We start from the raw sequence: 26780 nt of genomic DNA on the forward strand, positions 1-26780 counted from the left end.
CCGAGTGAATAAACAAGGAGTTTATTATGCCACAGTCATAATTTTTACATGATTAGGTACAAATAATTATTAGAACATATTGACAATCAGTAATCAGTTGCCAAGATACACTATCATTATATGACGATATACAAAGTACATAATCATCATACGTCGATGTACACGGCACATATTACATAAATCAAGATACATTTTCTAACACATAACATCAACCCAATTTCCGTTCATACATCTTATAATATATTCAAAACAACATTACGCAATACATAATGAAATACACAGCGTCGAACACACTCTATACATTGCACCAGTATCATTCAACATGGGAAAGTATTCACTCATAATACAATAATTGAAACAATACACGACACGCTCCACGACAGCCACGAAACCACTATTATCAAACAGACAAAACATGAACAGCAATACGGGGAGCGAGCTGGGTTTTACAGCGCTTTTAACAATATTTCAGCAATAGCTTGGGGCACCAGAAATGGGCTTAACACATTGTGCCCACGTGGGGAATCGAACCCGGGCCTTCAGCGTGACGGGCAAACGCTCTAACCACTATGGTACCTCGGGTACCGCTCCTGTACAGAGCAATAGAGAGTACTCCAGTCTAAAATATATTAACGATCCACGTTCCACATAAACATAACGACCTTGCCAAGGTTCTTAACATGTGGTCATGATAGCAAAAATGTATTGCAGAAAACATTGAATAGTAATGGTAACGATTTGCCAAGGCAGAAGAAAGTAAAGGATCTTACCTTATTATGCCACAGTCATAGGATGATTTGTGACTGTGGTCGTCCCTGTTTTATAGCCTTTCCCAGTTGTCATAGCTAATCGGGTTTACTGATAATATTGCTGATAGGTTGTTGTATCTAAATCCTATTGCCTAATTCGACTACCGATGACGTACCTACTGCGAAGTTAAGTTACTCTGTCTGTCAGAATTACATAAAGATTTTCATAACGTATTTGACGACAACGGCGTTGACAAGCGAAAGACATGATGCATCTGCTGACATATGCACAATATTTTATAAAGATTCTATGACAGAATATTTTATTGAAATATTGTGCATTTCCACCATGTTAATAATACTATGGGTGATAACTAGAAACAAAACGTTCATTTGGATACGCCTGTGCAGGGGTTCCGGATGTTAAAAGGAGAGGGTAGAGGGTGAGGTGTCAAGAGTGTCAAGACAGCGTTCACCCTCCTCATCCTCAAGTCTGTATCATAGAATAGGAACACATCTCCTTACATGGCGTTTCATTTTACTGGTTGCTGACAGTAGTTGTGTTTGTCTTCGCCGCTGGTTTAAGCGCGTGTGGAAACGTTACTTGGATTGCTGACCAACCTGAGAAATGGCTTGCAGGCAAAACTTCAGGAGCCAATATATAGTAGTTTTCTTGAAATGTTCACACTTGCCCCTACAGAGTACAGCCTAAGCGATGCTTCGTGACAGAATCGATGTTGTTGATCATTGATCACTGGTCCAGGCTCGATTGTTTACAGACGGCCGCCACATAGTTGGCATATTGCTGAGTGCGGCGTAAAACTAAACTTACTACTACTACACGTTCGTTTAGGAATATAATCTTTATGACTGACGAAGCAAGCAATAATGAAAAGTTAACCTTTTATCAGTGGGCATACGGCTGTGCAGAGATTAGAGTCGCCATCACACTGAAGCTAGAGTAAAATCTCTACTTTAGGTACCACTTCATGCACAAAATCTGAATCACATGCTCCCTGAGCGAGTACCATATGTGAAGAGGCATATGACGAAGATCAAGATAGCCATTAATTCTGAAATTACTCTCTGGCCATAGTAATGTTTCCTGTACACAAATAATATCCGACAGTGTTGTCCTGTTTGATAGAAAACGCTTTAAGTTATCCCCATGGGCAATAAGACTTTCAGCATCCCTCTGCATTATAGTTAGGAATACTAAAGCCTTGACCATCATTCATCTCAACATGTACCTCCTTCAACATATCACTAGGAACATCGACGTGAAGATGTATTTTTGCCGCTGAACAAGACGACTCTTCTGTTCCTCCTTGGTTGTTGCATTAAAGCATCCTGAAATCACCTCAAACAAGAAAGCTGAAAAGGTTTGAGGAGAAGTACTAAAGAATGGGTTGCCTACTTGTCGAGAGCTAACTTGAGCTGTATCGGCTGGATTTGATACATTCTGGTTTGAATCAGACTCTCGTAACTGAGTATTATTCCATATGGAACACTTACAATTACCTCCCCTGATTCATTCGCCGATTTCGCCAGAAGTTTTCTTTTATAAGTAGAATAAATGTTACGGAAATTCTAACAATAGCGACCACAGATAAGACAAAGAAACTCCAACAGATTAATGGTAAAATTAGGCAATATGGTATTTCTTTTTAATTTTCTGCTTATTCTTCTTCCGTCACTCCGTTCAACCGGAAGCTGGAAGGGGTAATGGAGGCGAAGAACGGTCTGGGTACCGCGAGTTGCGATTAAAAGAATGAATAAAACATATTTCACGTGAGTAATTATTAAACATGGGGTAGGAAATGCGAGAGCACAACTAAGTGAGGAAATGGGAATGTACCTTTGATGGTGGCGGTATTTCATCTTGACATGAAAAATATTTTTCAATGCGAAGCGAGGGAAGTGCGTTGCCAACCTTTGCTCGCTTCGCTCGCATATGAGAAGACTTGTCATATTCTCCTACAGGCAAGTAAAATGGTTCTAACACTAAAGGTGCTGACACACTAGTGGATGAGGATGAGAGCTGCAACAGTTGTTCAGTCACTTCCTTTTTGTCCTTTTAGTAACTACGGTCTGCACTGCCCGTTTTAAGCGACTCCGACACGAGATACAACAAAGTAATGACCTTGAGTCAGGAGCGTAACTCTCGGAAGATGCTTTAACTCGGTATTGCCGTAAAGGTGCCGAACCCAGTCAGACAGTCCAGGAGGAGGCATTGCTTGGCAGTTGTGAACGTACTGAATGTTTGAAACATCACATTTGATTTCTTGTGACTAGTCACTTTGTTTACGATTTTATTGACAACATGTGTAACCACAGGGAACCGTCTTGCATTGCGTCACAATGCTTTGGCGTAAATGCGCTGTTCTAGTCTGCCCCCTCTTAATCGAACATCACAATGAAACCGACGTCACGGTACGTGTCAGTTGCCTTCGCCTCGCACAGCCCGCTAACGTTAACTACTCCTTTGCATTCCGTTTCTTGGTGTGCAGTTGCGTCACTCAGCTAAATCACTGGTGGAAACGTTACGTTTATGTTTTCCGACGGATAAGACGTCTCATAGTTCGACACACAATTTTCAGCGATGCGGTACACGTAAAAGACTTTCATCTTACTCAGTAAGAAATAGGTTGTTACTGAACCTATCTTAACCTCTACTCACAACTACTTCCTCTAAACACCCTGGCTGTTCCATTATACCCATATGTACGTGCATAATTCTTCGTTGACTTTTCGTAAACATTTTGGGACATAACCCAATGAATACACACCAGTCACCCATGAAGATCCGGCATGGGATAAATCCTCAGCAAACCATGCTTGCCACAAAAGGCGACTAAGCTTTTCATAAGAGGCGACTAACGGGGTCGGGTGGTCAGGCTCGCTGACTTGGGAAGAAATGCCGATGCAGAACGATGTTCATACTATTGATCACTGGATTGTCTGGTCCAGACTCGATTATTTACAGACCGCCGCCATAGAGTTTGAATTTTGCTGACTGAGGCGTGAAACTAAACTCACTCAGTCACACATTTTTGATCCCCATCTCGTTGTTAAAGCAGTTGGATACCGTCGTTTGAGCGCACACCGTATACGACGGGGTGTGATAGTACGCAGTTATTTCCCTTTACCTTGTTTCTAATAATACTTCATGATATTTTGGACACATATAGAATACTAAACTATGTCCCCTGTATTACCATATTTACGAAACGAGTGAATGGTTTGGTATCTAACGAGCAAAACAAATGCCTGGGTGACTTGTTATTTGTATTACAGAATTAGATTTGAGAGTCATTTTTTTTCTACAAAATGATACCCAAATTAGCAATTTCTTGACATTTTGATATTTTATATCCAACCTCCTTAATCATCTTTTCCTGCAATCGATCATAAAACGTCAGACTTCAGATCCTGCTGATTCAGATAGGTTTCCGTGTTTCGAGAAACCATCTTTGAAAGGTGCACGTAGGCAACAATCCGCTCGTCCACTCCGTCAGAGCGTCTCTGTTCTGACAAAAGTCGGTCTATAATCTTTTTTAATTATTTGTACCTCTGTTAAAAATATGTACTACAACGTGTAAAACACGTTTAGAAAAATCGAGTGGCACAGAGAGGCAAAATTAGAGTTGCGAGAAATTTCAATACCTATGAATCCCTCTGTCCCCAGATGTAACAGACAGTTACCAGTATCATGGATAGAGAGGTGATTTCAAGTTGTGAAATTTTACAAGGATTTATCCTAAAAACACGTACGTCCATGGAATTACGTCAAGTGTCCGAATACTTTTTGCACGGGTTTGTAGGTGTCACAGTGGTTTTGCGGCTACCTTTCCTACTGGGTACGTTTTTAAAAGTTGCCACCCAGTGCCCCACTCAGGGTCTCATTTTCATTATTGTGTCATTTTTGGCACATTGTATGAGTTTGGGATACAACAAACAACAAAATAATTATCCGTATAACACATAAACCAAAAACTGAATTGGCACAGATAATTGTGGATAAATCAGAAATACATGAATATTTTATACAATTACCCATAAACCACATATGGCACAGACATTTTGAGAACTATTGCACATAGATCATGGTATATTACTCATTATTGTTTTTATCAAATCAGTTTTGTTGATCGTTCGTTTAAGTATGTATTTCGGATTTCTTTCTTCACTGCAAGTGTGTTAAAATGTTTCTTCAGTCTACCTTCTGCTGCATTTATGTATATATCCATTAAGTCAAAACACTGGTCAGCAATGGAATTAGTATCCTTCAGCATACAGTATCAATGAATTCTTAACTTACCCTGACACACAGGTCCCCCGTGTCATTGCGAGGATTAACGATTTTCTTTAAAAAAATGAAAAATTTTGAGGTGACCCCCGACTTGAAACGCTTTACAGTATATATTATCTAGACCTAAGATCTCTATTGGAGAGATGCATGCATTTGCTTGCTCTGTGGTATCTCGCTTCTTACGTTGTCCATCAGGTGAATGCTGTATGGTGCTCCATTCAAGATGGCGGCTTTAAGGATCCATGCTGATCAAGACGCTTGCAATCTCTTCATTTTGACGTAGAACTTGGGGAATCATCCTTGATACATAATGTTAATGGTAGGCACATAGAGAGGTTTCAAGATCTTGAGTAAGCTAAAATAAAAAGTTACTCCATCTGGATCCTAACACCAGCTGTCAAGGGGTTCCTGTGGTCATCGACTGAATTAGCTTATGATTAAGATGAAGAGTACATTGATGAACACAAATGAGTACGTTAGTGAAGACGAAAGCATAATTTAGTTCGAACGTCTTTAGTTGGTTACACAAGACATGACAAACAAGCATACATGAATGAGGTGAGCGGACTTCCAGCTCAACCCCAAGGCTTAATGCACGCGGTCGTCCCTACACAGACAGTCGGAATACCGGAATACCGGACTCCACACCCACACTCCGTATAGAGGTGAGCGTACGTATGTATATGTATACAGTTTTTAACAACAATAGACAGGCAAAGATTCAACAAGGGACAGAAACAGAAACAGCAGCACTTCCTTCTACAGTTGATGTGATGACAGACACAGTCAGGGGGATGACCAATAAAGGCCATAAATTTTACATACTGTAATTAATGGAAGTGACAAAGAGAAACACGCTAGCTGACAAGACAATGTGTGCTGCGGTAGTGATAAAGATCAAGAATGCAGATTTCATAATAACAAATAAGTCCCATGTGGGTTGGTTACATAGTTTGTTTTTTTAAGAAATAATTGGACGATGGATGTCCTGAAGCGGACACTATAACAATATGTAGATGCGATGAAATAGTCAACATCCACATATTTAAGTTACATCAACATCCACAAAATACAGTAATGAGAGAGTTTTAAGCCACTTCTAGCAATCCTCAATATGGCTTCATACACTGTATCCATATGGGGAGTCGAACCTGGGTCATTAACGTGATGAGCGAACGTTTAAGCCACTGTGCCACCCCACCGCCCTAAATACATCAGATGTGTAACGGATCAGTGGATACACTTTCGTTCACCCCGAGCTGAAAGGGGTCGCTGAACACTTATCGAGAAGAGAACCGGACCGGTACATCTGTACCATCTCACCATTAGACCCGATGTGTACAGAGATATCATACAGTTACATGGCCGAAAGTACACGTATTTGCAGGCAAGTGGTTTCGGAATTGTTCTTCTGCTTCTGCAAATCATGAATATTGGGTCTGAGATGATAGTGCTGTTTCTTCCAGATCGGAATTCAACCTGAAATACGTATAAAGGGGAGTAGTGCAGGTGTGGGGTTAACTACGATAGAAACTCCACCAATACGTAGTTGTTCAATGCATGCTGACGGGTTCGGTCACCTCCGCTATACAGCTCGTTTAGAGGGTAACGAGGTCCGACTGTCAACTCTCCGTGGAAGACGCATCTCCAACTTCACAATTTACATTTCAACGTCTTGCATTGAGACTGAGACATGTCAGCAACAGCTTTACCTGCATCTTCTACATATATCAATCCTTAACTTACACATTTCGATCACACCAGAGCGCATAAGCTCCGGGTGAGCACAATGGTAGCAGTAACCACATCCTTCCTATAGGTCACTTCTAACTGCTATTGTCCGGTCTTACTCAACCGTGTTCGCAAATAGCTGGAAGATTGCTGAGAGTGCATACAACATGGTGGACATTCTTACCCGGATAAACCAAGCAGGCTGTAAAGCGCTAGAAGGGTAATAGTCAGATGACCGGGTACCCAGTTTCTGTACGGTGAACAGAGGCAATTTTGAAAAACAACTCCGTTGCACTATATAACAATATGACGTGTTGTATGTTGATAAGAACTCACTCACCTATGTTCTCTCGTCATGTACTGACCTGTTGGTATTTGACAGTATTGCTACCGTGCTAAAATGAAGTAAATATGTAAAAAAACATAATAGATTAAGTTAGCTTTATTATAAATACTTAGTTTGCGATCGCATAGATATAATATTAAATCCTCTTGGATACAAACGTATACTCATTCGGTACATTTGGTTCACCTCACGCAGCGATCGCCTTAAGCAAACATGTCACTACACAGAATCATCTGTGTGTATAAAATGTGAAAAGTCAGTTTGGTCATTGTGCACTCTTCCCTCGGGTCATCGCTGTCCATATAATGGACATAGGCAGTTAAAACAAAGATGTTTTATGTTTGCTATGCGAACTGGTCGTCTTGAACTGTGAGCGTGAAAAGAGATGACCACTGTGTTAAGGGGTAAAGGGGTATATATGGAGCGCAGGTGTAGATCCTTATCATCACTTGCACTCCAGAAATAAACGGATCACGTCACAGTATCCTTCTTCTGTGAAGGTAAGCAACTCACCTATTGATGTACTGGTATTACTGGTATTATTGTCATCACTAATTTTATCATAATGCATTTGGCTACTGTGAGTGGATTTAGTTTTAGTGCTATTCCATCAATATCATATCAAGGGACACCAGATTGGACTTCAGACATTCTACACATATGGGGAATAGAATCCGGGTTTTCGGAATGACAAACGAACGTATTAACCTCTAGGCTACGCCACTGCCCGCATTTCGTTGTATGCATGTTCCTTATTTATGTTCTTTACATGCGAACACTTGATAACGATGTTAGCATCCACACCGAATGGCCGCTTCTAATACAGCAGTTGTCAGTCCATAAGATGTGTTCTTCTCCGTCCTCGTATAGCTGGACACTTGCTGAATACGGTGTTGTAAAGGTTTGGGAAGACATTTAGAAGTTTGACGAGCGTGGATATAATGGCACATTGTATGGATAACGTCTTCATTTTAATTCTTAAAGCGATTTATCAGAGCTGAGTCTTGCTTGTTCATCGGGTGAATGCTGGGTCAACACAAAGAGTGAATATATATATGTTACAGCTTGTTCAGCTTGGCCTGAGCAACTCTACGTATGTATGGCACGGTAGGTCAGTTGGCGTAAGCGTCAGGTCCAGTTTACTTCATTAAACGTGTCGTCTGTTCAGACATGTTGACAATCAACTGACAAAGGTGCACCCCTAATAGTAAGCCCAACTAGTTGTGACACGGCCTCGCATTTCATCAGTATTCACGTGATCAGGTCAATCTGAAGAAGCCGTTACCATGTTTACAAAATAAAGTGAGAGAGAATGTACAAAGATAGTAGTATAACTGCGAAAACATTAAGATTTCATTCACAAAAGAAAAGAGTGGGTTGGGGTGTGTTGATGTATAAAGATAGCAACATAACAGGAAGCCAAGAAGATAAGATGATCATTAACGTTTACCTTCAAACATACATCTACACACACATGCTCACACAAAATAATATGCAGTCACACACAGAGTAATAATTTGTAGCACACTGGCCAATGCACATACATCGTGGTTAGTAAGTGTGTTAAGGTGTACAACGAATATACTTCATCTGTACCTCCATTCAAACGTTCTGAGAAATAACTCAGCAAGAGATGAGGGCGAACACCCCATACATCGGTTGTACATCAGTCACAATACAATAGTCACAATCCGTTTATGTAGGCAATATGCCTACATAGACGGATTTCTTCACAAGCAGTCGACATCACCTTTCGGTGAACCGTCAGCCTTATACGGTCACGTCCTTTATTGGGTGTATATTGAACACATTCAGTCATCCGAGGTTTCAGAGAATAATTCTTCGGTCAGTCTAAAGCTCGGTGATAGATTTCAGGTTCAATGCCCTTAACTTTAAGGGGTAACTTCTACGAGACACTCAAAGCACATCTACATGTTAAAAGTGTTAAGTCTGTAGCATGACAGTGATGAGGCAAGGCTGATCTCACAGCAAGGGCGAATAGGCGTCTTATTGTGAGGGTGAGTATTCAGAATAGTGTCTAATAAGAATACAGATCATACAGATTTTCAGTTAACAAATTGTAGCAATATTCTAAATCACGGAGATTGGTGAATCTTTAGTCGACCAGTCGACATTTCCACTGTATGATGCAGTATGGTAAGACGTTCTTGAGTGTGTTGTGACTATTCCACCAAGCTGACACGGTTGCAGGTCGTCAGATGAGGTTAGGTTTCGTGTCAAATATTGGCTTTCTGCATCATTTTATTCATATGGCATTATGTATTAAATATTCTGCTTACGACATTTAACATGGGTATGTGTATGCGTGGAGACGAACAACAGGGGTCTGTTGTGCCCCGAGTGATCACGAACACATTTTAACGCTACCTTCGTTACCACGTTACCTATTGACAGGAATGTCGTTTCTGACTTTGCTGGTCGTAAGGTGTGATGTTGAAGCCAGTCCACACTGTACACGGATAAGGTACAAGCAAGCTTATGTGTTGTCTCCATGACCTGGGCACCTGACGTCGACACGTCTGGCTATAGGTCGGTTTAACAAGAATCTTGATGGTAGTGGTTCTAATGTATTAATATTTATACGGAATATGTACTAGCCAGCATATCAAATACAAAAGGCAACATAAGTATGGAGTATATGCTTGTGGAATTACAAATTCTGATATCATAATACATTTTGTAGAATGGCAGATTTGTAGGATTCCCTAATGGGTAGATCGATGCGGATGCTGTTGATTACTGGATTATCTGGTCCTGACAAGATTATTAACAAACCCTCGACAAATAGCTGGAATATTGCTGTGAGGGGCGCTAAACACAAAACCAACATTTTTGTAGCTCACGTGGTCGTATATGCTTTATAATGTGTATTATATTGAAACAATCTCTATTATGCCAACACATACTGAACACTAATTTCACTTATTTTTGTAAACATCATTGACATGAAACGGTCCAGTGTTGGCAGATGCTCTGGAAGCATATCAGTCTTCTTGGTCTCTGAGATTCTATAGCGTCCAGGACTACTGTAGCTTCTTCCATGTGACACGCGGCTACGTCCACACGTTTGTGGGTTTTGTATACACCCGCCGCCACAAGTCACCTGTATACTTCGACAAAGATGGCAACATGGTGACTCTAAATATGCTCTTACAGACAATTTAAGATTAGGGAGAATCAAGCAAGTTTTTATTATTCAGCGACATTAAAGTCAGGACGGCGAGAGAACCTGACAAGGCTCAATGGCTAATATGAGTATTCCTTTTTCACAGTGACGGACACGGGTCTGATGAATTTGCTTGTCCACGACACTCTTGTGACACTTCCTAACAATTAAGTTTATTAATGCAGGTCTTGACCTTCCCAATGTCAATGGATGAACACCTGTTGACAAGCCCGACAGCATTACGTGAATACCATACAGTAGAACAGGGGATTACTTGATCTGCGGGTATATTTTTCAGTTATGATTTTAGTCTAAAGTACTTGATTCCAAACCTGATTTTAGACAAAGGGGAACACACTTTTTATGGATATACAACTTCTTTCTTGTAGCGGATGCGACGTTTGCATCCACTGTCTTTCTTGTAGAGGATCAACTAAAGGAAGTTGATTTTATAAGATGCTGCCAGATAAACTTGAATGTTTCTCGATCGAAACGGCAGGAGATAGGGAAGTGGTAATACAATCAGACTGCAGATTATCTATACTGACCTGCAATGAAAATGCATAACTGATTTTGGTGTGGCATAAAGTGACAAAAGCAACAACAACAACAACAGCAGCAGCAGCACCAACAATAAAACCAAAACAAAACAAAAGGTTTAGATGCAAAATCATTTACAGTTTATGACATGGGTGATAAGCAATGATTATAGTTTTTTCAGATAAGGTCGCCCCTTTAAACACTGTCAGTATCTTGTGTGTCCTTCATTCGTCTAGACGCAGGCATTGAGACGACGAGGCAATAAGTCAGAGAGTCGAGCCATTAAGGGCATGGGGACGTTCCGCTATTCTTACTTCAAGGCCAGTTGGAGATTTACGACGTTGGCTGTGGATGACGTCGATAAACACGTCTGCCCAGTTCATCCCACGAAAGTTCAGTTGGGTTCAGGTCTGGAGAATAAGTTCGCTGAATGAATGCTTGTGTCACAATGAGGACGGGCAGGAGGGCGGTGACGGGCGTTGCCATGTTGGAATATTAATATTTAATTTAGTGGGCGTCGAGGGCTTCGGTGACGGAGAAGCAAAATAAACACTACGGGCCTCAGTACCTCATCTACATCACGCTGTTCAGTCAGATTACCTTGGATGACAACCAGGTCACTCCCGAAACATGCGTCGATGCTCTTAAATTAACAGCAAAAGCTATCTTTAGCTCCAAAACTCCAAGATGAATGATGTCACAATGGCGCGACATAGCGAATAGCTTAGACTTTAGATTCTGAGTAGAACTAGTGCACGATGATAAAGTAATATGCTTTCTTTCCCATGTATTGTCTGTAGCAGTGGTCTAAATATTAAGCTGTGTCCAGAAATACTACTTAAGGCTTTTACTCATGATATACCTCGTGATCTTACTAACAAGTACTAGTCACTCTGCCATACCTTCTATGATAATGTCTTCTTGGATACACTGAATTTGATAGGTCATCCTAAAACTTTTCAACAAGACAGTTTTGAAACAAGCAATGTTCACCTAAAACAAGTTAAAGATGTTCAGTCCCTCCATCATTAGCCTTGTGATGTTTCTCATGGGTTTGACTGGACTAAATTGTGAAGATAGTTATCACAAAATCCAGTCCATGAGAAGCCATGGCATATATTTCAATGCGAGGGAGACTGTTCAGTTGACACACACACGTCAACTTCTTAACAGACCATGACGACGCACGGGCATCCTAGTAAAGCACTGCATACCACACGTGATTCTTTTTCATTATTTTAAGTGAACGTAATGTCATCCTATTCTTTGCGACAGATTTACAAGTATATATCTTTCTACAACCCTGAAATATGAAGGAGAATTTGCTGGAGCGGCGTTGTGGATCATGTCGGATACTGACGGTCATCATGCTGGTCATACTGGCAGTCACCATAGTTCTCGCCGCCACCCTCATAGCCACGTGTGAGTATCATCTAAATCACCATAGTTCTCGCCGCCACCCTCATAGCCACGTGTGAGTATCATCTAAGTCATCATAGTTCTCGCCGCCACCCTCATAGCCACGTGTGAGTATCATCTAAATCACCATAGTTCTCGCCGCCACCCTCATAGCCACGTGTGAGTATCATCTAAGTCATCATAGTTCTCGCCGCCACCCTCATAGCCACGTGTGAGTATCATCTAAGTCATCATAGTTCTCGCCGCCACCCTCATAGCCACGTGTGAGTATCATCTAAGTCATCATAGTTCTCGCGGCCACCCTCATAGCCACGTGTGAGTATCATCTAAGTCATCATAGTTCTCGCCGCCACCCTCATAGCCACGTGTGAGTATCATCTAAGTCATCATAGTTCTCGCCGCCACCCTCATAGCCACGTGTGAGTATCATCTAAGTCATCATAGTTCTCGCCGCCACCCTCATAGCCACGTGTGAGTATCATCTAAGTCATCATAGTTCTCGCGGCCACCCTCATAGCCACGTGTGAGTATCATCTAAGTCATCATAGTTCTCGCCGCCACCCTCATAGACACGTGTGAGTATCATCTAAGTCATCATAGTTCTCGCCGCCACCCTCATAGCCACGTGTGAGTATCATCTAAGTCACCATAGTTCTCGCCGCCACCCTCATAGCCACGTGTGAGTATCATCTAAGTCATCATAGTTCTCGCCGCCACCCTCATAGCCACGTGTGAGTATCATCTAAATCATCATAGTTCTCGCCGCCACCCTCATAGCCACGTGTGAGTATCATCTAAGTCACCACAGTTCTCGCCGCCACCCTCATAGCCACGTGTGAGTATCATCTAAGTCATCATAGTTCTCGCCGCCACCCTCATAGCCACGTGTGAGTATCATCTAAGTCACCATAGTTCTCGCCGCCACCCTCATAGCCACGTATGAGTATCATCTAAGTCATCATAGTTCTCGCCGCCACCCTCATAGCCACGTGTGAGTATCATCTAAGTCATCATAGTTCTCGCCGCCACCCTCATAGCCACGTGTGAGTATCATCTAAGTCATCATAGTTCTCGCCGCCACCCTCATAGCCACGTGTGAGTATCATCTAAGTCACCACAGTTCTCGCCGCCACCCTCATAGACACGTGTGAGTATCATCTAAGTCATCATAGTTCTCGCCGCCACCCTCATAGCCACGTGTGAGTATCATCTAAGTCACCATAGTTCTCGCCGCCACCCTCATAGCCACGTGTGAGTATCATCTAAGTCATCATAGTTCTCGCCGCCACCCTCATAGCCACGTGTGAGTATCATCAAAGTCACCATAGTTCTCGCCGCCACCCTCATAGCCACGTGTGAGTATCATCTAAGTCATCATAGTTCTCGCCGCCACCCTCATAGCCACGTGTGAGTATCATCTAAGTCATCATAGTTCTTGCCGCCACCCTCATAGCCAGGTGTGAGTATCATCTAAGTCACCATAGTTCTCGCCGCCACCCTCATAGCCACGTGTGAGTATCATCTAAGTGATCATAGTTCTCGCCGCCACCCTCATAGCCACGTGTGAGTATCATCTAAGTCATCATAGTTCTCGCCGCCACCCTCATAGCCAGGTGTGAGTATCATCTAAGTCACCATAGTTCTCGCCGCCACCCTCATAGCCACGTGTGAGTATCATCTAAGTCACCATAGTTCTCGCCGCCACCCTCATAGCCACGTGTGAGTATCATCTAAGTCACCATAGTTCTCGCCGCCACCCTCATAGCCACGTGTGAGTATCATCTAAGTCATCATAGTTCTCGCCGCCACCCTCATAGCCACGTGTGAGTATCATCTAAGTCATCATAGTTCTCGCCGCCACCCTCATAGCCACGTGTGGGTATCATCTAAGTCATCATAGTTCTCGCCGCCACCCTCATAGCCACGTGTGAGTATCATCTAAGTCATCATAGTTCTCGCCGCCACCCTCATAGCCACGTGTGAGTATCATCTAAATCACCATAGTTCTCGCCGCCACCCTCATAGCCACGTGTGAGCATCATCTAAGTCACCATAGTTCTCGCCGCCACCCTCATAGCCACGTGTGAGTATCATCTAAGTCATCATAGTTCTCGCCGCCACCCTCATAGCCACGTGTGAGTATCATCTAAGTCATCATAATTCTCGCCGCCACCCTCATAGCCACGTGTGGGTATCATCTAAGTCATCATAGTTCTCGCCGCCACCCTCATAGCCACGTGTGGGTATCATCTAAGTCACCATAGTTCTCGCCGCCACCCTCATAGCCACGTGTGAGTATCATCTAAATCACCATAGTTCTCGCCGCCACCCTCATAGCCACGTGATAGTATCATCTAAGTCATCATAGTTCTCGCCGCCACCCTCATAGCCATGTCTGAGTATCATCTAAGTCATCATAGTTCTCGCCGCCACCCTCATAGCCACGTGTGAGTATCATCTAAGTGATCATAGTTCTCGCCGCCACCCTCATAGCCACGTGTGAGTATCATCTAAGTCATCATAGTTCTCGCCGCCACCCTCATAGCCACGTGTGAGTATCATCTAAATCACCATAGTTCTCGCCGCCACCCTCATAGCCACGTGTGAGTATCATCTAAGTCACCATAGTTCTAGCCGCCACCCTCATAGCCACGTGTGGGTATCATCTAAATCACCATAGTTCTCGCCGCCACCCTCATAGCCAGGTGTTAGTATCATGTAAGTCATCATAGTTCTCGCCGCCACCCTCATAGCCACGTGTGAGTATCATCTAAATCACCGTAGTTCTCGCCGCCACCCTCATAGCCACGTGTGAGTATCATCTAAGTCATCATAGTTCTCGCCGCCACCCTCATAGCCACGTGTGAGTATCATCTAAGTCATCATAGTTCTCGCCGCCACCCTCATAGCCACGTGTGAGTATCATCTAAGTGATCATAGTTCTCGCCGCCACCCTCATAGCCACGTGTGAGTATCATCTAAGTCATCATAGTTCTCGCCGCCACCCTCATAGCCACGTGTGAGTATCATCTAAGTCATCATAGTTCTCGCCGCCACCCTCATAGCCACGTGTGAGTATCATCTAAGTCATCATAGTTCTCGCCGCCACCCTCATAGCCAGGTGTGAGTATCATCTAAGTCACCATAGTTCTCGCCGCCACCCTCATAGCCACGTGTGGGTATCATCTAAATCACCATAGTTCTCGCCGCCACCCTCATAGCCACGTGTGAGTATCATCTAAGTCATCATAGTTCTCGCCGCCACCCTCATAGCCAGGTGTGGGTATCATCTAAATCACCATAGTTCTCGCCGCCACCCTCATAGCCACGTGTGAGTATCATCTAAGTCATCATAGTTCTCGCCGCCACCCCCATAGCCACGTGTGAGTATCATCTATGTCACCATAGTTCTCGCCGCCACCCTCATAGCCACGTGTGAGTATCATCTAAGTCATCATAGTTCTCGCCGCCACCCTCATAGCCACGTGTGAGTATCATCTAAATCACCATAGTTCTCGCCGCCACCCTCATAGCCACGTGTGAGTATCATCTAAGTCATCATAGTTCTCGCCGCCACCCTCATAGCCACGTGTGAGTATCATCTAAATCACCATAGTTCTCGCCGCCACCCTCATAGCCACGTGTGAGTATCATCTAAATCACCATAGTTCTCGCCGCCACCCTCATAGCCACGTGTGAGTATCATCTAAGTCACCATAGTTCTCGCCGCCACCCTCATAGCGACGTGTGAGTATCATCTAAGTCACCATAGTTCTCGCCGCCACCCTCATAGCCACGTGTGAGTATCATCTAAGTCACCATAGTTCTCGCCGCCACCCTCATAGCCACGTGTGAGTATCATCTAAGTCACCATAGTTCTCGCCGCCACCCTCATAGCCACGTGTGAGTATCATCTAAGTCACCATAGTTCTCGCCGCCACCCTCATAGCCACGTGTGAGTATCATCTAAGTCACCATAGTTCTCGCCGCCACCCTCATAGCCACGTGTGAGTATCATCTAAGTCATCATAGTTCTCGCCGCCACCCTCATAGCCACGTGTGAGTATCATCTAAATCACCATAGTTCTCGCCGCCACCCTCATAGCCACGTGTGAGGAGTATCATCTAAGTCACCATAGTTCTCGCCGCCACCCTCATAGCCACGTGTGAGTATCATCTAAGTCATCATAGTTCTCGCCGCCACCCTCATAGCCACGTGTGGGTATCATCTAAGTCACCATAGTTCTCGCCGCCAACCTCATAGCCACGTGTGAGTATCATCTAAATCACCATAGTTCTCGCCGCCACCCTCATAGCCAGGTGTGAGTATCATCTAAGTCACCATAGTTCTCGCCGCCACCCTCATAGCCACGTGTGAGTATCATCTAAAGAACCATAGTTCTCGCCGCCACCCTCATAGCCAGGTGTGAGTATCATCTAAGTCACCATAGTTCTCGCCGCCACCCTCATAGCCACGTGTGGGTATCATCTAAGTCATCATACTTCTCGCCGCCACCCTCATAGCCACGTGTGAGTATCATCTAAGTCATCATAGTTCTCGCCGCCACCCTCATAGCCACGTGTGAGTATCATCTAAATCACCATAGTTCTCGCCGCCACCCTCATAGCCACGTGTGAGTATCATCTATGTCACCATAGTTCTCGCCGCCACCCTCATAGCCACGTGTGAGTATCATCTAAATCACCATAGTTCTCGCCGCCACCCTCATAGCCACGTGTGAGTATCATCTAAATCACCATAGTTCTCGCCGCCACCCTCATAGCCACGTGTGAGTGTCATCTAAATCACCATAGTTCTCGCCGCCACCCTCATAGCCACGTGTGAGTATCATCTAAATCACCATAGTTCTCGCCGCCACCCTCATAGCCACGTGTGAGTATCATCTAAATCACCATAGTTCTCGCCGCCACCCTCATAGCCACGTGTGAGTATCATCTAAGTCATCATAGTTCTCGCCGCCACCCTCATAGCCACGTGTGAGTATCATCTAAATCACCATAGTTCTCGCCGCCACCCTCATAGCCAGGTGTGAGTATCATCTAAGTCATCATAGTTCTCGCCGCCACCCTCATAGCCACGTGTGGGTATCATCTAAGTCATCATAGTTCTCGCCGCCACCCTCATAGCCACGTGTGAGTATCATCTAAATCACCATAGTTCTCGCCGCCACCCTCATAGCCAGGTGTGAGTATCATCTAAGTCATCATAGTTCTCGCCGCCACCCTCATAGCCACGTGTGAGTATCATCTAAATCACCATAGTTCTCGCCGCCACCCTCATAGCCAGATGTGAGTATCATCTAAGTCACCATAGTTCTCGCCGCCACCCTCAAAGCCACGTGTGGGTATCATCTAAGTCATCATAGTTCTCGCCGCCACCCTCATAGCCACGTGTGAGTATCATCTAAGTCATCATAGTTCTCGCCGCCACCCTCATAGCCACGTGTGAGTATCATCTAAATCACCATAGTTCTCGCCGTCACCCTCATAGCCACGTGTGAGTATCATCTAAGTCACCATAGTTCTCGCCGCCACCCTCATAGCCACGTGTGGGTATCATCTAAATCACCATAGTTCTCGCCGGCACCCTCATAGCCACGTGTGAGTATCATCTAAGTCACCATAGTTCTCGCCGCCACCCTCATAGCCACGTGTGAGTATCATCTAAATCACCATAGTTCTCGCCGCCACCCTCATAGCCACGTGTGAGTATCATCTAAATAACCACAGTTCTCGCTGCCACCCTCATAGCCACGTGTGAGTATCATCTAAATCACCAGTTCTCGCCGCCACCCTCATAGCCACGTGTGAGTATCATCTAAGTCACTATAGTTCTCGCCGCCACCCTCATAGCCACGTGTGAGTATCATCTAAATCACCATAGTTCTCGCCGCCACCCTCAAAGCCACGTGTGAGTATCATCTAAGTCACCATAGTTCTCGCCGCCACCCTCATAGCCACGTGTGAGTATCATCTAAGTCACCATAGTTCTCGCCGCCACCCTCATAGCCACGTGTGAGTATCATCTAAGTCACCATAGTTCTCGCCGCCACCCTCATAGCCACGTGTGAGTATCATCTAAATCACCATATTTCTCGCCGCCACCCTCATAGCCACGTGTGAGTATCATCTAAATCACCATAGTTCTCGCCGCCACCCTCATAGCCACGTGTGAGTATCATCTAAATCACCATAGTTCTCGCCGCCACCCTCATAGCCACGTGTGAGTATCATCTAAATCACCATAGTTCTCGCTGCCACCCTCATAGCCACGTGTGAGTATCATCTAAGTCACCATAGTTCTCGCCGCCACCCTCATAGCCACGTGTGAGTATCATCTAAATCACCATAGTTCTCACCTCCACCCTCATAGCCACGTGTGAGTATCATCTAAGTCACCATAGTTCTCGCCGCCACCCTCATAGCCACGTGTGGGTATCATCTAAATCACCATAGTTCTCGCCGCCACCCTCATAGACACGTGTGAGTATCATCTAAGTCATCATAGTTCTCGCCGCCACCCTCATAGCCACGTGTGGGTATCATCTAAATCACCATAGTTCTCGCCGCCACCCTCATAGCCACGTGTGAGTATCATCTAAATCACCATAGTTCTCGCCGCCACCCTCATAGACACGTGTGAGTATCATCTAAGTCACCATAGTTCTCGCCGCCACCCTCATAGCCACGTGTGGGTATCATCTAAATCACCATAGTTCTCGCCGCCACCCTCATAGACACGTGTGAGTATCATCTAAGTCACCATAGTTCTCGCCGCCACCCTCATAGCCACGTGTGGGTATCATCTAAATCACCATAGTTCTCGCCGCCACCCTCATAGCCACGTGTGAGTATCATCTAAGTCATCATAGTTCTCGCCGCCACCCTCATAGCCACGTGTGAGTATCATCTAAATCACCATAGTTCTCGCCGCCACCCTCATAGCCAGGTGTGAGTATCATCTAAGTCATCATAGTTCTCGCCGCCACCCTCATAGCCACGTGTGGGTATCATCTAAGTCATCATAGTTCTCGCCGCCACCCTCATAGCCACGTGTGAGTATCATCTAAATCACCATAGTTCTCGCCGCCACCCTCATAGCCAGGTGTGAGTATCATCTAAGTCATCATAGTTCTCGCCGCCACCCTCATAGCCACGTGTGGGTATCATCTAAATCACCATAGTTCTCGCCGCCACCCTCATAGCCACGTGTGAGTATCATCTAGATCACCATAGTTCTCGCCGCCACCCTCATAGACACGTGTGAGTATCATCTAAGTCACCATAGTTCTCGCCGCCACCCTCATAGCCACGTGTGGGTATCATCTAAATCACCATAGTTCTCGCCGCCACCCTCATAGACACGTGTGAGTATCATCTAAGTCACCATAGTTCTCGCCGCCACCCTCATAGCCACGTGTGGGTATCATCTAAATCACCATAGTTCTCGCCGCCACCCTCATAGCCACGTGTGAGTATCATCTAAGTCATCATAGTTCTCGCCGCCACCCTCATAGCCACGTGTGAGTATCATCTAAATCACCATAGTTCTCGCCGCCACCCTCATAGCCAGGTGTGAGTATCATCTAAGTCATCATAGTTCTCGCCGCCACCCTCATAGCCACGTGTGGGTATCATCTAAGTCATCATAGTTCTCGCCGCCACCCTCATAGCCACGTGTGAGTATCATCTAAATCACCATAGTTCTCGCCGCCACCCTCATAGCCAGGTGTGGGTATCATCTAAGTCATCATAGTTCTCGCCGCCACCCTCATAGCCACGTGTGAGTATCATCTAAATCACCATAGTTCTCGCCGCCACCCTCATAGCCAGGTGTGAGTATCATATAAGTCACCATAGTTCTCGCCGCCACCCTCATAGCCACGTGTGGGTATCATCTAAGTCATCATAGTTCTCACCGCCACCCTCATAGCCACGTGTGAGTATCATCTAAGTCATCATAGTTCTCGCCGCCACCCTCATAGCCACGTGTGAGTGTCATCTAAATCACCATAGTTCTCGCCGCCACCCTCATAGCCACGTGTGAGTATCATCTAAGTCACCATAGTTCTCGCCGCCACCCTCATAGCCACGTGTGGGTATCATCTAAATCACCATAGTTCTCGCCGCCACCCTCATAGCCACGTGTGAGTATCATCTAAGTCACCATAGTTCTCGCCGCCACCCTCATAGCCACGTGTGAGTATCATCTAAATCACCATAGTTCTCGCCGCCACCCTCATAGCCACGTGTGAGTATCATCTAAATAACCACAGTTCTCGCCGCCACCCTCATAGCCACGTGTGAGTATCATCTAAATCACCAGTTCTCGCCGCCACCCTCATAGCCACGTGTGAGTATCATCTAAGTCACCATAGTTCTCGCCGCCACCCTGATAGCCACGTGTGAGTATCATCTAAGTCATCATAGTTCTCGCCGCCACCCTCATAGCCACGTGTGAGTATCATCTAAGTCACCACAGTTCTCGCCGCCACCCTCATAGCCACGTGTGAGTATCATCTAAGTCACCATAGTTCTCGCCGCCACCCTCATAGCCACGTGTGAGTATCATCTAAGTCACCATAGTTCTCGCCGCCACCCTCATAGCCACGTGTGAGTATCATCTAAATCACCATAGTTCTCGCCGCCACCCTCATAGCCACGTGTGAGTATCATCTAAATCACCATAGTTCTCGCCGCCACCCTCATAGCCACGTGTGAGTATCATCTAAGTCACCATAGTTCTCGCCGCCACCCTCATAGCCACGTGTGAGTATCATCTAAGTCACCATAGTTCTCGCCGCCACCCTCATAGCCACGTGTGAGTATCATCTAAATCAGCATAGTTCTCGCCGCCACCCTCATAGCCACGTGTGAGTATCATCTATATAACCACAGTTCTCGCCGCCACCCTCATAGCCACGTGTGAGTATCATCTAAATTACCAGTTCTCGCCTCCACCCTCATAGCCACGTGTGAGTATCATCTAAGTCACCATCGTTCTCGCCGCCACCCTCATAGCCACGTGTGAGTATCATCTAAGTCACCATAGTTCTCGCCGCCACCCTCATAGCCACGTGTGAGTATCATCAAAGTCACCATAGTTCTCGCCGCCACCCTCATAGCCACGTGTGAGTATCATCTAAGTCACCATAGTTCTCGCCGCCACCCTCATAGCCACGTGTGAGTATCATCTAAGTCACCATAGTTCTCGCCGCCACCCTCATAGCCACGTGTGAGTATCATCTAAATCACCATAGTTCTCGCCGCCACCCTCATAGCCACGTGTGAGTATCATCTAAATCACCATAGTTCTCGCCGCCACCCTCATAGCCACGTGTGAGTATCATCTAAATCACCATAGTTCTCGCCGGCACCCTCATAGACACGTGTGAGTATCATCTAAGTCACCATAGTTCTCGCCGCCACCCTCATAGCCACGTGTGAGTATAATCTAAATCACCATAGTTCTCGCCGCCACCCTCATAGCCACGTGTGAGTATCATCTAAATCACCATAGTTCTCGCCGGCACCCTCATAGCCACGTGTGAGTATCATCTAAGTCAAGATAGTTCTCGCCGCCACCCTCATAGCCACGTGTGAGTATCATCTAAATCACCATAGTTCTCGCCGCCACCCTCATAGCCACGTGTGAGTATCATCTAAGTCACCATAGTTCTCGCCGCCACCCTCATAGCCACGTGTGGGTATCATCTAAATCACCATAGTTCTCGCCGCCACCCTCATAGACACGTGTGAGTATCATCTAAGTCATCATAGTTCTCGCCGCCACCCTCATAGCCACGTGTGGGTATCATCTAAGTCACCATAGTTCTCGCCGCCACCCTCATAGCCACGTGTGAGTATCATCTAAGTCATCATAGTTCTCGCCGCCACCCTCATAGCCACGTGTGAGTATCATCTAAGTCATCATAGTTCTCGCCGCCACCCTCATAGCCACGTGTGAGTATCATCTAAATCACCATAGTTCTCGCCGCCACCCTCATAGCCAGGTGTGAGTATCATCTAAGTCATCATAGTTCTCGCCGCCACCCTCATAGCCACGTGTGAGTATCATCTAAGTCATCATAGTTCTCGCCGCCACCCTCATAGCCACGTGTGAGTATCATCTAAGTCATCATAGTTCTCGCCGCCACCCTCATAGCCACGTGTGAGTATCATCTAAATCACCATAGTTCTCGCCGCCACCCTCATAGCCACGTGTGGGTATCATCTAAATCACCATAGTTCTCGCCGCCACCCTCATAGACACGTGTGAGTATCATCTAAGTCATCATAGTTCTCGCCGCCACCCTCATAGCCACGTGTGGGTATCATCTAAATCACCATAGTTCTCGCCGCCACCCTCATAGCCACGTGTGAGTATCATCTAAGTCATCATAGTTCTCGCCGCCACCCTCATAGCCACGTGTGAGTATCATCTAAGTCATCATAGTTCTCGCCGCCACCCTCATAGCCACGTGTGAGTATCATCTAAATCACCATAGTTCTCGCCGCCACCCTCATAGCCACGTGTGAGTATCATCTAAATCACCATAGTTCTCGCCGCCACCCTCATAGCCACGTGTGAGTATCATCTAAATCACCATAGTTCTCGCCGCCACCCTCATAGACACGTGTGAGTATCATCTAAGTCACCATAGTTCTCGCCGCCACCCTCATAGCCACGTGTGAGTATCATCTAAATCACCATAGTTCTCGCCGCCACCCTCATAGCCACGTGTGAGTATCATCTAAGTCACCATAGTTCTCGCCGCCACCCTCATAGCCACGTGTGAGTATCATCTAAGTCACCATCGTTCTCGCCGCCACCCTCATAGCCACGTGTGAGTATCATCTAAATCACCATAGTTCTCGCCGCCACCCTCATAGCCACGTGTGAGTATCATCTAAGTCACCATAGTTCTCGCCGCCACCCTCATAGCCACGTGTGGGTATCATCTAAATCACCATAGTTCTCGCCGCCACCCTCATAGACACGTGTGAGTATCATCTAAGTCATCATAGTTCTCGCCGCCACCCTCATAGCCACGTGTGGGTATCATCTAAGTCACCATAGTTCTCGCCGCCACCCTCATAGCCACGTGTGAGTATCATCTATATAACCACAGTTCTCGCCGCCACCCTCATAGCCACGTGTGAGTATCATCTAAATTACCAGTTCTCGCCTCCACCCTCATAGCCACGTGTGAGTATCATCTAAGTCACCATCGTTCTCGCCGCCACCCTCATAGCCACGTGTGAGTATCATCTAAGTCACCATAGTTCTCGCCGCCACCCTCATAGCCACGTGTGAGTATCATCAAAGTCACCATAGTTCTCGCCGCCACCCTCATAGCCACGTGTGAGTATCATCTAAGTCACCATAGTTCTCGCCGCCACCCTCATAGCCACGTGTGAGTATCATCTAAGTCACCATAGTTCTCGCCGCCACCCTCATAGCCACGTGTGAGTATCATCTAAATCACCATAGTTCTCGCCGCCACCCTCATAGCCACGTGTGAGTATCATCTAAATCACCATAGTTCTCGCCGCCACCCTCATAGCCACGTGTGAGTATCATCTAAATCACCATAGTTCTCGCCGGCACCCTCATAGACACGTGTGAGTATCATCTAAGTCACCATAGTTCTCGCCGCCACCCTCATAGCCACGTGTGAGTATAATCTAAATCACCATAGTTCTCGCCGCCACCCTCATAGCCACGTGTGAGTATCATCTAAATCACCATAGTTCTCGCCGCCACCCTCATAGCCACGTGTGAGTATCATCTAAGTCAAGATAGTTCTCGCCGCCACCCTCATAGCCACGTGTGAGTATCATCTAAATCACCATAGTTCTCGCCGCCACCCTCATAGCCACGTGTGAGTATCATCTAAGTCACCATAGTTCTCGCCGCCACCCTCATAGCCACGTGTGAGTATCATCTAAGTCATCATAGTTCTCGCCGCCACCCTCATAGCCACGTGTGAGTATCATCTAAATCACCATAGTTCTCGCCGCCACCCTCATAGCCACGTGTGAGTATCATCTAAGTCATCATAGTTCTCGCCGCCACCCTCATAGCCACGTGTGAGTATCATCTAAATCACCATAGTTCTCGCCGCCACCCTCATAGCCACGTGTGAGTATCATCTAAGTCATCATAGTTCTCGCCGCCACCCTCATAGCCACGTGTGAGTATCATCTAAGTCATCATAGTTCTCGCCGCCACCCTCATAGCCACGTGTGAGTATCATCTAAGTCATCATAGTTCTCGCGGCCACCCTCATAGCCACGTGTGAGTATCATCTAAGTCATCATAGTTCTCGCCGCCACCCTCATAGACACGTGTGAGTATCATCTAAGTCATCATAGTTCTCGCCGCCACCCTCATAGCCACGTGTGAGTATCATCTAAGTCACCATAGTTCTCGCCGCCACCCTCATAGCCACGTGTGAGTATCATCTAAGTCATCATAGTTCTCGCCGCCACCCTCATAGCCACGTGTGAGTATCATCTAAATCATCATAGTTCTCGCCGCCACCCTCATAGCCACGTGTGAGTATCATCTAAGTCACCACAGTTCTCGCCGCCACCCTCATAGCCACGTGTGAGTATCATCTAAGTCATCATAGTTCTCGCCGCCACCCTCATAGCCACGTGTGAGTATCATCTAAGTCACCATAGTTCTCGCCGCCACCCTCATAGCCACGTATGAGTATCATCTAAGTCATCATAGTTCTCGCCGCCACCCTCATAGCCACGTGTGAGTATCATCTAAGTCATCATAGTTCTCGCCGCCACCCTCATAGCCACGTGTGAGTATCATCTAAGTCATCATAGTTCTCGCCGCCACCCTCATAGCCACGTGTGAGTATCATCTAAGTCACCACAGTTCTCGCCGCCACCCTCATAGACACGTGTGAGTATCATCTAAGTCATCATAGTTCTCGCCGCCACCCTCATAGCCACGTGTGAGTATCATCTAAGTCACCATAGTTCTCGCCGCCACCCTCATAGCCACGTGTGAGTATCATCTAAGTCATCATAGTTCTCGCCGCCACCCTCATAGCCACGTGTGAGTATCATCTAAGTCATCATAGTTCTCGCCGCCACCCTCATAGCCACGTGTGAGTATCATCTAAGTCACCATAGTTCTCGCCGCCACCCTCATAGCCACGTGTGAGTATCATCTAAGTCACCATAGTTCTCGCCACCACCCTCATAGCCACGTGTGAGTATCATCTAAGTCATCATAGTTCTCGCCGCCACCCTCATAGCCACGTGTGAGTATCATCAAAGTCACCATAGTTCTCGCCGCCACCCTCATAGCCACGTGTGAGTATCATCTAAGTCATCATAGTTCTCGCCGCCACCCTCATAGCCACGTGTGAGTATCATCTAAGTCATCATAGTTCTTGCCGCCACCCTCATAGCCAGGTGTGAGTATCATCTAAGTCACCATAGTTCTCGCCGCCACCCTCATAGCCACGTGTGAGTATCATCTAAGTGATCATAGTTCTCGCCGCCACCCTCATAGCCACGTGTGAGTATCATCTAAGTCATCATAGTTCTCGCCGCCACCCTCATAGCCAGGTGTGAGTATCATCTAAGTCACCATAGTTCTCGCCGCCACCCTCATAGCCACGTGTGAGTATCATCTAAGTCACCATAGTTCTCGCCGCCACCCTCATAGCCACGTGTGAGTATCATCTAAGTCACCATAGTTCTCGCCGCCACCCTCATAGCCACGTGTGAGTATCATCTAAGTCATCATAGTTCTCGCCGCCACCCTCATAGCCACGTGTGAGTATCATCTAAGTCATCATAGTTCTCGCCGCCACCCTCATAGCCACGTGTGGGTATCATCTAAGTCATCATAGTTCTCGCCGCCACCCTCATAGCCACGTGTGAGTATCATCTAAGTCATCATAGTTCTCGCCGCCACCCTCATAGCCACGTGTGAGTATCATCTAAGTCATCATAATTCTCGCCGCCACCCTCATAGCCACGTGTGGGTATCATCTAAGTCATCATAGTTCTCGCCGCCACCCTCATAGCCACGTGTGGGTATCATCTAAGTCACCATAGTTCTCGCCGCCACCCTCATAGCCACGTGTGAGTATCATCTAAATCACCATAGTTCTCGCCGCCACCCTCATAGCCACGTGATAGTATCATCTAAGTCATCATAGTTCTCGCCGCCACCCTCATAGCCATGTCTGAGTATCATCTAAGTCATCATAGTTCTCGCCGCCACCCTCATAGCCACGTGTGAGTATCATCTAAGTGATCATAGTTCTCGCCGCCACCCTCATAGCCACGTGTGAGTATCATCTAAGTCATCATAGTTCTCGCCGCCACCCTCATAGCCACGTGTGAGTATCATCTAAATCACCATAGTTCTCGCCGCCACCCTCATAGCCACGTGTGAGTATCATCTAAGTCACCATAGTTCTAGCCGCCACCCTC

The 26780-nt window shown here is 46.1% G+C and overlaps 1 protein-coding gene across 1 annotated transcript in view; it reads left to right on the forward strand.

Moving 5' to 3' along the window:
* Nucleotides 1–12175: 12175 nt before the first annotated feature.
* Nucleotides 12176–26780, forward strand: part of LOC137284433 (achacin-like) — a 51700-nt gene continuing 37095 nt past the window's right edge. The window contains exon 1 of the mRNA XM_067816226.1: nt 12176–12287. Within this exon, the coding sequence (XP_067672327.1) occupies nt 12176–12287 (112 nt within the window). The remainder of the gene's footprint in view (nt 12288–26780) is intronic.

The sequence above is a fragment of the Haliotis asinina genome, chromosome 5 (genome assembly GCF_037392515.1).
Source record: "Haliotis asinina isolate JCU_RB_2024 chromosome 5, JCU_Hal_asi_v2, whole genome shotgun sequence".
Lineage (NCBI taxonomy): Eukaryota > Metazoa > Mollusca > Gastropoda > Lepetellida > Haliotidae > Haliotis > Haliotis asinina.